The sequence below is a fragment of the Glycine max genome, chromosome 4, assembly GCF_000004515.6.
Source record: "Glycine max cultivar Williams 82 chromosome 4, Glycine_max_v4.0, whole genome shotgun sequence".
NCBI classification, from domain to species: domain Eukaryota; kingdom Viridiplantae; phylum Streptophyta; class Magnoliopsida; order Fabales; family Fabaceae; genus Glycine; species Glycine max.
The window spans coordinates 49,379,721-49,396,032 of NC_016091.4; the positions used below are offsets into that span (position 1 = coordinate 49,379,721).

Sequence of the window (16,312 nt, forward strand, 5' to 3'; positions counted from 1 at the left end):
TCACGAGCCAGTAATCCGATTCCCGTTCCGCATAGAGGGAGAGCAAGAGAATTCATGCGGCCACCCAGGGTTCAGCGTATCCTGCAGCCAGAACGGCCAAACACTACTTAACCTATTTTACTGCGGCGAACTCAGAATCCAAAGAATAAACTACGCAGCACAGCAACCACCGCCAATAATTCACCTTCTTCAACTTGGAGTACCTCGTTCGTCGCTACCGGCCCATAAACTATCTCAGCGATTCTCCTAAGTACGTCGTTTAATTTTTGCGACGCCTTCTTCGACCGTGTTTGGACACTTGGTGGCCACGGTGATAGAGTCGGTCCAGTCGCCGTTTAACGATCGAGTGACGTCGTTGGAACTCAGCGGATTCAAGAGCAACGACACTTTTGAGCTCGACTGTTCCCGTGTCCCTTCAAAAGGTAACCACTCACTCCATAGCCAAAAACTATTGCACATTTCATTTTCTGTGATTTAGTTATCGTAAACTTAATCCAATCTTCCTAACCGCGCGCGGGTTAGGCTTATAACACCTGAAACTCATCGCTATCTCCTAATTCGTAGGAGGTTAAGTCAACCGAATCTTGAAATTAAAAATATATAATGACAAAATTATACAAGAGTTTAATGTATTATATCATAAATTTATTAACTTTTAAATGATAAAACTTTTTAAATTATTAGTGCATGATCATTTTATTAAATATATAATTAAAATAAAGGATCTAGTTAATAAAATAAATAAACTAAATTTGTGAAATAATAAATAAAAGAAAAAATGTAATTAAACTAAAGAATGTTGCCATGCACACGAAGGAGTTTAAGGGGGAAGATCCTGTCAAGAGTGGGTGTAAATAACTTTGATTGTTGATAACCTGGTTAGGTCAACTGGATGAATAAAAAAATATGCAATTGTTTCTCAATTACGTGTCTTTGTATGAAAGTAGCATTCTTTCCCGTGGAAATGTGAATCAAGAGTATACGACATAAATTATTTGTTTCAAGTTTATTTAGAAAGAATAAAGAATTTGGTGGAGATTAGAAAATTCTAATGTAGGAGCCGTCACCTGATGACAGTCGTGATTTTTTTTCTTAAATTACCAACTTATCCTGACACTACTTTAAATATAAAATAAGAGGAATTTACTTATTTAATCAATTTTTCACCCACATACAGTGTGAGTTTGAATTTAAGAGCTTTGTTAATAAGTGATGTAAGTTTCCTATGAGTTATCGTTCAGCATATTTTTAAGGAAAATGTATTTTTTTTAAAGAAATTAGTCATAAAATTATGGTAAATGCTAATCATACCGTTAAGGCATTGATTAAAGAGTATAAAAATATTAAAAATTGTCATTAATGCACTTTCTAGTTTCTACCATAATCTTCAATGCATTTTAATCATAAATTTAAAAAAATATTTTTTTTGAATTCACTAATATTCTGAATGTGTTTGGATTGACATGGTTTTTTTGAATTCACTAATTTTGCATTTTAAATATTTTTTTTTGAATTCACTAATTTTAAATGAAATTGATTATGATTATAATTAATTATGAAATAACATGGTTTTTGTTTAGATAACATATATCAAAAAAGTATTTTTTTTAAAAGAATATTATTTGAATACTTTGAATTAAAATTGATTTTGAGGGTGTAATGATTTTGATGTCGATGTAGACTCTTCTATTATAATTAGTTATATTATATATATAATTAAAATTAAATACACATAATTAAATTAAGACAATATGTGTCAAATATGTTAACTTTTGAAAAAGAATCACATTCCTTGTAAAACATTAAAATTGGATCAAATAGATAATAAAAGTCTTAACTTAACATAAGCATCAAAGTATAAAAAATATTTTCTTATTTATTTTTTGTTACATTTTTTTAATATAATTTATCCCACTATTAATAGTATGAGTGTGAGGATAAATTAGATAAAATACATTCAAAATTAAATAAATATAACAAGACTCTTAATTATATTTTTTAAATCAATAAACAATAAACATATACTAATGAGGGCATTGTTATGTAGGTAAATTAGACAAAAGCTACCTAGAATTGATTTTGGCAGTAGTAAGAGCTACTTCTACTTGCTTCAACTCCACCATAATTGATTATACAAAGAATAATCAAAAATGCAAATTTTTTGTCAAAATCAAGTTTGATTCACCTCACTATGCTCCACCATGATTTTGAATGCAATCCAAACAAGCATTAAGAGTACTGGTTAGTCCCAGACCCCACGATGGGCCTAGGGCTCATGATACGGTGCCAGATTTTGAGGCTCCAGCAGGCTAACGGCCCACCACAGTCACGGGCCTCGACAGGCCCACAATTGAATCCTACCCAAAAATAGTGATAGGTGAGAAGTACATGCCCAAAGAGACAGTGAAAACCATACCTGAATGTGGACACTGCTTTCATGCACAATGCATCGATGAATGGCTTCCACTGAACGCGTCATGCCCAATTTGTCGAACTTCTCCACGAATGTTACCACAACCACGTGCTCGTTCTGTCGTTCATCACCATAATGCTTCAATCTTTTATCTCCCAAATTTATGTACCAATCATTTTAGTTGCTATTGAAATATGATAACTCTAGAAACAGGAGATTTTTAAGACAGGCATAATTTGTTAACTATTACGCTCTCCTGCATTGTAATGTGAAACACACATATCTTATAACCATTAACCAGTAATGCAAATGTTCCTTTGCAAAAATACCGTAGTATTTGGTGAGCCTAAATGTGTTTGTGATCAATTGGGTTAGATAAGACTTTTAACTTAATTGTTATAAATCATACATTTTAATTTCTAGTTTTTAATTGATTGATAATGTAAAAATATTTTATATAACGTACTTTTTTTTCTTCTTCAATTTTTAGTCATAAAGCACAATAAATATATTATGAGGTATGAGATTGAGTAGTATAATACTTATACCAATACTATACTCCCAAAATTTTATGGTAATTATCCATATTTAAAAATTAAAACTTTATATCTAGATTTTATGGTAATAGCTTACCTACATCGAATAATTTTTTATGAAATTAATTTGTTAGTATCAAAAAAGATAAATGCTAACCAATACTCTTTAACGAAATTGGCATTGTTCTTGTGCTTCTTTCTCCAGTGGCTGGTGGTGATCGCATTTGGAATTGCACAACAGCGATGGGCGAGTAAGTGAAGAATCACTGACATTGGTTTGCAGAATCGAAAATATTGAACTAAAATAGAGATTGACATGGCAGGGTTGTTAGTTCAGCTCCCGGGAAAGTGTTAATGACCGGTGGTTACCTGATTTTGGAGCGACCCAATGCAGGACTTGTCCTCAGCACAAACGCTCGTTTTTACGCCATCGTCAAACCAATTCATCACGAAATCAAACCTGATTCCTGGGCATGGGTGCCTATTATTACTATTGCTTTTCCTTCATCTTCATCTTTTACTCACTCATTCTCTCTTACTCATTTTCCTTCAGGCATGGACAGATGTCAGATTAACCTCTCCTCAACTCTCCAGAGAAGCCCTCTACAAACTCGCTCTCAAAAATCTCACCATCCAAACCGTTTCCCCAAGGCTCGTCAATAATTACTCCTCTATTTCACTGTTAGCAATCAATTTTAGAATTTGTGCGTAATAATTTCTGCTTTGTTATTTCAGTGATACGAGAAATCCTTTTGTGGAATATGCGGTGCAGTATTCCGTGGCTGCTGCTTACGCAACGTTTGACCATAATAAAAAGGAGCTGTTGCACAAACTACTTTTACATGGTGATATTATGCTTCTCCAATTTTTTATGAATGGAATATAGGTTTAGACTTCCGATTTTGTAACTGGATTGATCTTGTAGGTCTTGACATTACAATTTTGGGTGGCAATGATTTTTATTCGTATAGGAATGAGGTAATTTACCCGTTTTTTTTTTTTTTTTTATGATTCGAGCATTTGAAAGCTTAGACCAAGATATTTATGTCTTAACAAATGCTGCTGCTGCTCCTGCTCCTGCAGATTGAGAGACGTGGACTCCCTTTGACTCCGGAATCATTGGCCACCCTTCCTCCCTTTTCCTCCATTACTTTCAATACCGATGATGCCGATGGAGGGAATTGCAAGCCTGAAGTGGCTAAAACTGGTTTGGGCTCTTCTGCAGCGATGACAATGGCTGTAGTTGCTGCTCTACTTCATTACCTGGATGTTGTAAAGCTTTCCTCTTCGAAAGATCATCGGGAAAGGAAGGATGTTGCAGATCTTGATATGGTGCATAAAATAGCTCAAACTGCACACTGTATTGCACAGGGGAAAGTTGGCAGTGGGTTTGATGTCAGCTCAGCTGTGTATGGCAGTCAGCGCTATGTGCGGTTTTCACCGGAAGTGATTTCTTCCACTAAGGTCCCCCACTCATATACCTTTTGTATTGAACAACAATTAATTCTTGCTTATTCAAGTTTGTCACTTTATATATTCTGTTTAATATATTTTAATAGACATTTCATTTCACCAATCCAACCATTGAATCTTGTCATATTTTTACAATGATCATGCACATTAAATTTGAGATAAATTGAACATTTGTTAGTATGTAATCTTATAGATGACATTTGTATTTTAAAAAGTATATCATGCTTAAATGGAAGTTATTCTATGAAGTATCAAAGTTTTTAAATTTTATAAAATTTGGTGGATTTGATTTATGTAATGAAAGCTTTCAATTTGACAATTGGATTGATGAAATTTAATTTCTTTGAAAAGATATTAAAGGGAGTAAGTAGATCTCACTCTATATACAAAGAGATGTGCATTTAACTAACAATGCAAGTGTTACAGAACTGGCATAATGCACCCTCCCTCGTTTGTTTGACCCATATTTGGCTTCCATCTTGAGATTATTGACAACTATTATCGGTGAATTCTTGAAATGCTCATGAAAAATATGTTCATATATTATGTAGCCACCACTGTGCATTTTGCAATCAGTGTTTTTCCCATTTGTTATTGACAAGCATGTTAGGATTCTACTGTTGGTTACATCTTACATTGAGCAAATTGTTTTGGCATTAGTAGCAATGTTCCAGAAACATCAATAACTTCATTGTCTTTGTTTTGTTGACATTTTAGGTTGCAGATATAGCAGTGCCTTTATCAGATGGTATCACTGAAATTATAAAAGGAAATTGGGACCATGACACGACTGAGTTCTCTCTACCACCTTTGATGTCTCTTGTAAGCAACTTAAATTTTGCTTATTTTGCTACTTTTATGTCTTAAAAATATGGCGATGGGCACTTACACCCTGCCCCACCTCCCTCGCTATTATCTCTCTTCTGGTTGAAAGGGTGGTGGTGGGATGTACCTAAGTCTAGACTCTATATTTATACATTTGGTTTCTATTCAAAACCTTCTTTTAATAGAGAAGTAAAAAGGAAATAATGTTGGCTCGCCTGTTAGATAGAGTCTTCTCCTTTTAGCATTTTTCTAGGCTTTTCAGAATTTCAAGTTTTCTGCTCCATGAATTGCTTTTGTCTCTGCAATACACATTTTGGATTCATGATTACCAAATGTGTCTTACAATGTCTAAGTTCTGACTTTTTTATTTGATAAGATGTTGACTTTTAATGCGAGTACTGGGGTTCTTCCTATACGTGGAAATTTCAGTGCTCTGTCAGCTACCTATGCATATGTGATACTTATTAAGGACTGGCTAGAGTATAGTTGCATATGACAATCAATGTGAAGGAAATGATAAAACTAATCACAGATGTTTTAGTTCACAGAAATCAGATATTTGGAGCTAAGAGCCATTAACTTATCTATTTTTAATATTTTTTTCATGATGTTTTATACCATTGTACTTTTCTATGTGCAGCATATGTAAACCTTGAATGCATTTGACAATAATGAAGAGACAGTAGCTTATTTCTTTTCTGCAATAATACTCTTAAATTCAAGTTCATCAATCTAATTTTGAAAATTGTAAGTTGCCAGTTTAACAAACAGAAAGCTTGGTGCTTCAATTGTTTTCAATAGTATTCCGAGTGAATAGTACTTAAAAATCACTTAGGTAGTTTCAAGCTTCTTTTTATAAGAAGCTGAAAGATGCATTACAAGATCGAATTTTTTTTATGTCCACACCTGCATATTGAGATCAGTAGGGAGATTGCTGGGCCTCTTGGAAACCCTCTGTTATTTGTTTCTATTTTGGTATTTATGTATTACTTAATTGCCTTATGGGTACTGGTAGCATGGTGATATCAGTATCTGCAGATGAATAATACAGAGTGGTTACTAAATCCAAGTTTGTTTTAGCCAGATTATATCACATATAATTTCTCTTGGTTCCAAGGCTGACTGATTTCTTTTTCTTTTTAGTTACTAGGAGAACCTGGAACTGGTGGATCATCCACGCCATCGATGGTTGGTGCTGTTAAAAAATGGCAAAAGTCTGACCCTCAGAAATCCCTGGACACATGGACAAGATTGTCAGAGGCAAATTCAGCATTGGAAATGCAACTAAACTTGTTAAGCAAATTAGCAAAGGAACAATGGAATGCATATAAATCTGTGATTGACAGCTGCAGCATGCTCAGACCAGACAAGGTATTTCTTTGAGATTAAATATTGCTGTTTATTTAATGGAAGTAATTTTAAAATCAGAATATTTACGCTTATGCAACTAAAGTAAATTGATTGACAATTCTCACTCTTAGACTTAAATAACTTAAACATTGTGTGTCCCTAAGGTATTCTTTGCATTGGATTAGCCTTTCACACTTCTTTTTCACCGTTTTCCATGCAGTACGTCTTTATTGATTTTACATATACATTTATTGCTTTGATAGTTTTGGAAGAGATGACATTTAACTGTTTCTCTGTCTAGAGCTACCATGGAGAGGAGTATAGAAGCTTATTTTGCAGGCAACAACCATACTCATTATAGGTTTCCAGAGTTTGATTCTGGCCAGATGTGAAGTTGGAACTAACTTGAAAATTTTAACTTCCTTATTGTACCTCTTGACATCCTTCATACTTGGTATGACCTTAGTGCCTGAGAATTATGAACCTCGTAGTTGACAGTAAACTCAAATCTCATAATTATGGAATGGTAAAAAATTCTGTGGCCCAACTTTATTGGTCCAATTAGTAACACTTAAAAATGGAGTATGAGCAATTCGTAAATGAGATTGATATAAAAATTATATTGGAAACACAACCATTAATTTTTCACTCCCAACTTGAAGGGCGTACTGAACTGACCCTTTATCATTTGCATGGAGAGAAGGAGGAGCAATTAAAATAGGTTACTCATATTCATACCTTGCTTTTCGTGCCCAGAAATTAAATTTGATATTGTGATTTTTGGGAAGCACCCATGAGGGATAGTACTACAATCCATGTTAATTTAATACATAGTAGTCATTGCAGCCTGGATTTCAGTTTCAGGTTGTAAACTTAACAAGTTAATTTGTGATATGATTTTCTTGAGACTTCTATTTTTTTCAGTCAAGTTCTAGGGATTTTTCATATATTGCAACATTTCTGATGTTTGAACTTTGAAATTCAAATTGCTTGATCAGTGGATAGAACAAGCTTCTGAACCTAACAAGGAAGCAGTTATTAAAGCACTGCTTGGAGCAAAAGAAGCCATGCTGGGGATTAGATATCATATGCGCCTAATGGGCGAGGCTGCAGGTGTTCCAGTAAGTTCATGAACTAATTGAGCACTTATTTTTATGGTTATCTGTTCATATGATGCCGATTTTGATTATACAAATATGTCTTGGTGGAATATACATTCCTCTTGTGTTTTTTTTTTGTTTGAAATTTAGTGATTTTGTTTAACCCATTAACACCTCTTGAGGTGCTACATCTCTTATCTTCCTATGGAATAAGAATGATCATGAAGCTAAGTTTGACAATTTACTTGCAAATAATATATGCCATCCCAGACCCAGAAGGAAGGATTAAGGTTGGATTCAATTCCATAGTGGTTAGCCCACTTGCTATCTGAACATTCCATATAAAGCTAAATAGGGTTAGTGTCTTGGATTTGGTATCAGTATAATGTGCATAGTAACATAAAAAGATAGCATGCATAGCCAATCAAGAACTGAAAGAAGTTCCATATCAAGATTTCTTGCATAACCAAGTGATTAATCCTGTTGGCTTAGAAAGTACAATTTACTACCTATAAACCTGCTGCAGGGAGTTAAACATGTAAATACAAAACTACCCATATATTTTTACCTAACAACTTTAGCTTTTGAGATGGTTCATGCCATGGTTCTAGAGCCTATATGACCAAGTGGTCTAGAGTTCAATCCTTAGCAGTTAGCACCTCCATTGTTTTAATAAAATTGCAACAAAAGGTAGGTGGGTTGTGCATTGTCAGCATAAAGAGCTCCTGCTTTGAAGGGGCATGTTTGACATGTTAAAATAAGACCATTAATGTTAGCTGACTCTACTTTTGTTTCTTTTTGTCGTGGGTTCTAGTTCTGGGCATTCTTCTCCAATTCAACGAAAAAAGGAACCATTTATGTGTTTCATCTAACATCTTAAGATTTTGGTATAGTTGATCCATGGCAATAATTTACTACCTATAGTTGCTATGGGGACAATGTCTTCTTAGAGTGCCACAACTGTGGTTCAGTTAAAATAGAGTTGCTTTGTTTCAACATCTTACTTATGAACCCCTTGAATCAATCAGAAGATTGATGTTTAATGGATTAGATACGATTTCAACTGTGTTTATGGACCATAATTGCTATATTTTCTTGGTTTTCAGCTTTTATAATCTTTATTGAAATGTACTCGAGGTTTTGTAATAGAAACTCATTTTTCTGAAGGATTCATCATTTAAAAAATTCGACAATATACGACTTCAATGTTTACAGATTGAACCAGAACCACAAACACAACTTTTAGATGCTACAATGAACTTGGAAGGAGTATTGTTGGCTGGAGTTCCAGGGGCAGGAGGATTTGATGCAGTCTTTGCTGTTACTTTGGGAGATTCGAGCAGCAATGTGACAAAAGTATGGAGTTCACTCAATGTCCTTGCCTTGTTGGTTAAAGAAGATCCTTGTGGCGTTTGTTTAGAAAAGGCTGATCCACGAACCAATGGAATCACATCAGCTGTGTCTTCAATTCATATTGAATAAGCTCATTTCCATCAATTAATAGTTCCGTGGAATGTGGCTTCACTAGCTATTAGTTTTTGCTTTTTTTCAATTTCGGGGGAAAATGAGTGTAAGATTGAAAATAAGCTTTAATTGATATAGTTTTTTTTATTTTTATTTTAAGTGAAGCCCCTTTCAAATATTCTTGGTTTTGTAAACGAGCAGGAGATTCTTTGAATCTAGTTTCCTATAGCCAAAGCCATAACAGAAGAAAACAATGTATCATCAAAATTTCCGATTTGTTGCGTAACATCTTCTTGCTTATTCAGATGTACCTACGTTTTCTACAACTGGTCGAGAGAATATGTCAAATAACTTGGCTAAAACTTTCCTGCCAACTTTATTTTCTTTCCCCTCTTATGTCTGACATATACTGCATGTGATGTAATAGCAATATCATTGGCCTGACACTCCCGCTAGAACTAGGGGAGATACCTTCAGCCTATAGGAGGACCATAAGCGGTCTCAAAAGGGTTAATCTTTTCTCCATTTAAAGAAAGTCTCCATTCGGAGTGCATGTGCGATTCACATGCACCTTGTAGGAGACTTCCATTAAATGGAAAAGATCTCTACTCGTCTCAAAAAGCTCCTTGAAGATGAAATGAAAATTAGTAAATTACAACTCACTGGAAGTAAATTTTTCGTAAAGAGGTATGGGTTTGAGATAAGCAATTTCTCAACGGATGGGTTTGTAATAATAGCTTCTATCACGGAACTATGAGCTATATAGACGCAATGACAGTCTGAATTTGAGCAATTTAAGCATACAACTTACAAGAAAAATAGATTATGGTACTTGCTATCAGTAGTATGGCAAATTCCTAGACTGGAGAATTCAGAAGGATATTGCGAAATAACCATTCACCATTGCGTGATAGAACTATACAATTTAATATGCAATAATGCTCATAAATATGCACACCCTAAAACATCACGTAGGAAGAAGGACCTCATCAAAGAGGAAGGCCAACATTGCAAAGATGAGACCAGCTATCCAGGTTCTAGCAGCTAGGAACTCATCAAAGAAAATTAACGATAAATGATTTTAAAAAATTTCTCACCAGGTACGCATTCTGATACTAAATTTCCACAATAATGAATACATAGGTACTTCTCTCATACTTATGCTAGCATTTGATTCACATTTGTCGATTTAACAAGACTGATAATTGGTGTTTCTGCAAGTCCTCATCTCTGGCAAGGAACTGGATTCCTGTAGGAAATGGCCACAACCTATACAGATTATTTATCCATTCAGATTAGGATATTCATTGTCTACCCTAAAACTGCCACACTCTGCCAGAGCTTTTGCATTGAGCTCCCTACCATATTTCCAGACATAATTCAGTCCCACAAGAAGCTCAGTGATTACTTCTTCTGTCTTTTCTTGGTTTGCAAAGTAAAGGGTCTGTACCAGCAGCACATTTGTCCGGGAAACAAAGCTCTGCTGCTCATAACTTCTCTCAGACTGCCATCTTATCATGTTATGAGCAAGTGGTGCCAGCCATTCAAGTATGCTTGACATTGCTTCATTCCATTCTTCTGCTAGACTTGGGTCATAGATTGATGATGACAATGCTGCCATGGTCTTGGTATATGGCTTTAGCTTGGCCTTTAGGGAAGCTCTCACACGTCTTGGTAACATGTTGTACAGGTCATCTCTTGCATCCAGACCAATCAAGTGTGAAGAAGCTGCTAGCTTCTCAATCACAATGATAACATTTGCATAGTGCAGTGCTAGAGCAGCAGCACCCAGGGTTTCAGATGGAGGATTTAATAGCTTGCGAAGAGGTTTGAAGACTGATTCAGTATGATTAACTACTTTTCCAGGACCAAGAGGGTTTGAATTAACATCTTTGGGATTCTGCATTCCATAATGAACACCACTAGCACTTGACTGGCAGTCAGTGAATATGGAACTGTCCCAAGCCATACATCCTTTGAAAGGTCCTACTTGAGTCAGTCGACTGGGTCTTGTGGTAGTTTCCTTCCCACTTATGGCAACAGAGTGTCCATAAAACCTCCAAATCTTGCTCTTTTTATTTCTTCCGGTAACTGGGACTGATTGATTGAATTTCCTTCCAAGAGGACCTGAGTAAAAATTGGCATTTGTTGTTTGCTTTCCTAAAATGGGGCCTGACTTTGTGGATGAGTCACCAAGAGGACCTGAATGAGAAATGCTTGTTTTATTTGTTGTTCGACCAATTGGACCTGATCTAGCAGTAATAGCATTGAGGGGTCCTGAAGAAAACCTGGCAACATTATTATGTGATGGGTGGAATGAAGATTGCAATATCGTAGAAACCGATTGACTTCTGTAAACGAAATCTGAATTTAAGACACTTGAATTAGTGGTCCTGCCAACATCCACCATCTCTGTAAGTCCAAATACATGGTTGATCTTACAGAATGTTGTGAATAAGGATCTGGCTAAAAGAAGTATTGTGTAATCATATGTCCTGTTCCACAAAGAAATATCCTGTAAGTGCTTCACCTCCTGCCTCTTCCATGCAACCTTCTTCTGATACTCCATTAAAGTTACACCATCTGACTCACCATTAGCCTTCACTCTTGTAAAAGTTTGCTCAAGATCAGCAAGCACTTCCATCTCTTGATACAAACTTGCATTAGTTGATATAAACTTTTCCATCCTTTTAATCTTTTTTTCCATCTTCTTGCCAGTGAATTCCCACCCATATGGATCACTGCCTGTAGTGATAAACTCATAAAAGGCATTCCCAAAACCTTTCAAAATTGGATCACTGCATTTCTTAGCAAGCCTAGCCACAGACTCGGCCACGTGTGCCATGTTCTCAAGTATCTCCAAACAGATCAAACGTTCAATGAAATTATCATCATCTGAGACAAGCTTTTTTATGCCCACCGAATTTGTGATTTCCTCCCTAAATCTAACAATCTGTTTATCACTCAAAGACTGCCATAAATTAACTAGCTTGGACATCAAGCTTGCTATTTCAAATGCTAATACTTCAATGACCACCTTCTCGGAATTGGCATCATGCTTCCGAGGAGCTTTCCACAGACTGCGAAACCATGATTCTGCAACCATTGCTTATATAAGAAGGGACAAAACCTATGCTCTTTAAGACAAGTCCAGTGCCACAGCTCTGTAATACTCAGCAAATAAAATACAAAATGAGATTGTTAAAACAGGCATTAAATATCTCATACACATTTCAGATAAATTTCAGACTGTACAAAAAAAATTCAGATGCTCAGTTAAATATCTCAAAATATAACCAAAGAAGCTATTAAACACAACTTGTAAGTTGTATGAAAGGAAAGAAAATAATGTTTATCATTTTGTACTTAAAAAAAAAGCATTATATCTTTTCTTACCTGCTTTCTTTTACTATTCTGTCCCACACCAATAGAAGGAGAATGAGTGGGATTGATTGATTGAGCTTGCAGTAATTCACTTTGGTGTAATGCATACTGGTTTGGCACTCTTATTTCTGCCTGCTACACAGCATCAAACACAGTCATGCCAAGCTATTCCTAGTGTTTTAATTTTAAAACTAGAATATATTATCTTCTTTTGCTTCACATGTTTCAAGTATAAAAATACATCACTTGGGAAATTAAAAGCATCTGTTTCCTTTTTGCTACCCAGCCTATCTTTCTTCCCCTTGGTTATATATGGTTCAAATTTATTCCACATATTAGGCATTTTGAAAGAATGGATAGATAAGGCTCAGGTAAATATTCTTTATGTTTTACATGCTTTGTCAAGGCATACAATTCTAACAGATGTACTAATTCCTAGCATCAAATCAGCAACAGCAAACCAGTGTGAAGTGGCTCTCTTACCTCTGAAAAATTAACATATATTCCAGAAAAAGAAAAATAATGTCTATATTCCCCCTTGTTGCTCTTTTTGGTGTTTGTCCTGGCCCTTTGTAGTTTCTGATGGATAGAAATGCTTCAATAAGAAGCAACTAGGGAATATAACTTCTCAATTATTTTAGGTAAATACCTACTGAAGAATATATGCTGAAAAAAATATATATATACACATAAACCTAATTATGGATCCTATTCCCTGTTTACTCATTCATTAAATCAAGAATTCACTAAAATTCAAAGCTGAAAGGGAGTACATTTAAAAAGCTCAAATTTAGATACTTTTTGTCAACTTCACATCACTTCACCATCTCGTTTGCTTGTATGGGCCAAAAACTATAGCAGTCAAAGTTTAAATCTTCAACACCACAAAGTGATTGCAGCAAAAGTGAAGCACCCAAATGGTAAAATCAGTAGGATAAAATGAGCATGATGAATTACAGTTGAAGAACACAGAGAGAACCAGAAACTCACCGATCACAAAAGAGCAGAAGCAACCCGTAAATCTTTGAGGAGCTGAGAGAGAGAGAGAAGAGAGAGAAAGTGTGTGTGTGAGAGAGAGAGAGAGAGAAGGTGCAGGGTTAGGAAGTAAGGTGCACATGGAATGGAAACAAAGCAGAAACTGAGATACAGAGAGAAAGCGAGTGAAACCAATGACCCCCCAAAATAAATATTTTATTTCAAATTTAAATATTCAATAAAATCAATATTTCAGTATCTCACAACTCATTCAAATTACACAATCGCATCTCTCTATCCTGTTTAGAAAAATACTAACATCATTTTTAAGATTAATTTTAAATATTTAAAAATATCAACTTCTATTTAAAAATATTTATCATATATATATAAGAAATATCTTTAACGAAGGTTTATTACCTTTGTATGTTTAAATTAGTTTTAAATACTAACATTAACAAAATCACCTTTTCTTAAGTTGCTACTGTTTATTATATGTTGAAAACTTAAGAAATACTTTTATGGTTAGATCTTTACAAGGTTATGTGTAGTTAGTTTAGTTAATGTGGTCATTTTTTTCTTGAAGCTCAATTGTGTTCACCATGATTGAAAAATTCTGTTCAGTATAAATAATGAAAGACTATAGTATAGTGAGTAGTGTGTGATTTTATTTTTTTTGCAAGTTTTTTATTTTCTTATTTGAATGATCAATGTGAAATATAATTTGTTTGTGATACAATAATTTATTATATCAAGTTAAAATACAAATGTATATTATTATAGGGAATTTGAAATTTTAGATTTTTTTGTTAAAAAATAAGTGCTTTCGTATGCGTTATAAAAAAAATCATTGTTATTCACATAAAGTTTCTGAAGAAAAAAAGTGTATTCAACAGCAATAATAGAGTTTGTTTTTTATCATGAAAATATTTTATTTATAGCAAGATGGTTCAAAATCTGCACAAAATATTAAAGTTTATATGTTTCCATTTAATAATAAAAATATTATTTAATACTTCTTTCACCTAATATTATTTATCTTTTTAAGATAATACGTTTTTTAGAAATATTAACTAATATAAATTATCATGATAAAAAAACTTTAGTTGATCAAAATATCCTTTTTAAATACAATTAAAATGTCAAGTGAGGCGCTAATAGATTAGGGTGTTACTAACAAAATTATATTTTAATATTTTTAAATGGCAAATATTTTGAAAAAAAAACATATATATTAGACAAAAGAAGTAATAATTTCATATAATATATATTTATATTCATTATATATAACTCCCTTTGAGACACAACAGAAAATTGTTGCTTTCAAAAAAATGTCTCAAAGTACAATTTTACATTGACATTAGTGAAAATGTCATTTGCTTGAAAAAACAAACAGAACAATAATTAATCTTTTAAAATTAAATTGATGTTTCAACAAATTTTGGAAGACCAAACCAAGAGTTCGCCCAGAAGTTGAATCCTTCAATGTCTTTCATTAATTTCTAGAGTCACTAAAATGCTAAATTTGTCGGAAAGTTGGGAAAGTAAAAATATTGTAAAATGGTTAACTTTAACATTAAAAAATATCTACTCGACTACTGAGTGGAACTGAAAATTTCTTTATTGCAACGATAAACAAATCATTATTGAGTAGATTTGCATTTCTTGCTTTGAACATACTTTTTTAAAGAAATAAGAACAAATCATTCAATATATACAAAAGGCCTCTTTGTCCACGAGCTTGTACCATATATTTGGTAGCAGTTTTAGCTTCTAGAATTATAATGTGATGATGATGTTGTTTGAGGATTGGTTCTTACTAGTAGTTACTAACCAATTTTCTTCACCTGCTGCTCCTTTATCATTAAAAAAAAATCTTTAGTACCATATGCTATCTATTCTTCAATTTTTCATATGATTAAAAATACGATTTAGCTGAAAGATTTTGTTCAATTTAATGCACATTAAATAGAGTGTCACAAAGCATATGACAAAAAAATATTGAAAAAAATTCAATTTGGCTCCGCAACAAAGGGGAGAGAGTCCCGTCACAATCATTAATGGAAACTACGCGGAAACGTGGTCTTTTACCAAAATATCCCTTCTTCCATGGCTCCGCATTGCAGACCCGGATCCGATATTGTAAAATCGTCAAAACGCTGCGTTTACGACCCGGAATTTCTTACCCGACCCGATTTGCAACGGCCAGGTTTAGTTTGGTAAGAATGTTTTGTGTGTGGTTTGTGATCATCTTTGCATCTTTTTTCTTTTTAGTAAACTCTTTTTGAGTCTTTGACTAATCAACGGATAACATTTTTTCCTAAAAAAAGCTCAGGCCTTACAAAAAAAGAAAGAAAACGAAAGTAATCAATTAAATGAAAAAAATAAAAATAAAACACATTATTAAAAAATCATCTTTAGAATTAATTTATTACACTTTAGGTAATTGACTTGATTTAAAAGAAGACTTATTATTATGCGTGTGTATGGCGATGCTAGTATAGCTTGATGATGTTAACCTTTATATCAATCGGGTGGGTAAAAACCAAAAAGTTAACATAAAGGTGTAGGTAAAATGAATAGAATACCAAAAATAAAAGAGATTAATTTGTTGTTGAAGAGCATAAGATTGAGGATTAAGATAATAAAGGAGGCCTTTGGATGAACTTATTTTAATGTTAGATGTTTATGACTTTTTTAAACAGTATCTGTTTTAAAAATAATTGTTTTTGTAGACGCTATTAAGTGACACAGTAAAAATATTTCTTTAGGGAATTGGAATTGAGATGGGG

At 33.8% G+C, this 16,312-nt stretch overlaps 2 protein-coding genes across 10 annotated transcripts; one reads left to right on the top strand and one right to left on the bottom strand.

The window, feature by feature from the left end:
* Nucleotides 1-24: 24 nt before the first annotated feature.
* Nucleotides 25-9,435, top strand: LOC100810373 (phosphomevalonate kinase, peroxisomal). Of its 4 annotated transcripts, XM_003522498.4 has the most exons (11): nt 25-422; nt 3,155-3,200; nt 3,273-3,426; nt 3,503-3,600; nt 3,685-3,794; nt 3,875-3,927; nt 4,033-4,413; nt 5,140-5,244; nt 6,391-6,618; nt 7,596-7,718; nt 8,913-9,435. In XM_003522498.4, exons 2-11 carry the CDS (start codon nt 3,193-3,195, stop codon nt 9,177-9,179), a joined length of 1,527 nt encoding a protein of 508 aa, XP_003522546.1. In that variant the 5' UTR covers nt 25-422; nt 3,155-3,192; the 3' UTR covers nt 9,180-9,435. The 4 variants fall into 4 exon arrangements, with proteins under 4 accessions (XP_003522546.1, XP_014630443.1, XP_025984092.1 ...); XM_014774957.2 differs by having other exon boundaries at nt 3,273-3,600; XM_026128307.2 differs by lacking the exon at nt 25-422 and having other exon boundaries at nt 3,043-3,200; nt 3,273-3,420.
* Nucleotides 9,295-13,793, bottom strand: LOC100816462 (protein PSK SIMULATOR 3). 6 transcript variants are annotated; one of them, XM_014774955.3, is made up of 4 exons: nt 13,536-13,793; nt 13,029-13,124; nt 12,558-12,677; nt 9,295-12,325 (listed from the first exon to the last, which is right to left on the bottom strand). In XM_014774955.3, exon 4 carries the CDS (start codon nt 12,265-12,267, stop codon nt 10,444-10,446), a length of 1,824 nt encoding a protein of 607 aa, XP_014630441.1. In that variant the 5' UTR covers nt 12,268-12,325; nt 12,558-12,677; nt 13,029-13,124; nt 13,536-13,793; the 3' UTR covers nt 9,295-10,443. The 6 variants fall into 6 exon arrangements, with proteins under 6 accessions (XP_014630441.1, XP_040870988.1, XP_014630438.1 ...); XM_041015054.1 differs by having other exon boundaries at nt 12,558-12,680; XM_014774952.3 differs by lacking the exon at nt 13,029-13,124 and adding an exon at nt 13,344-13,419 and having other exon boundaries at nt 12,558-12,680.
* Between the last annotated feature and the right edge of the window lie 2,519 nt (nt 13,794-16,312).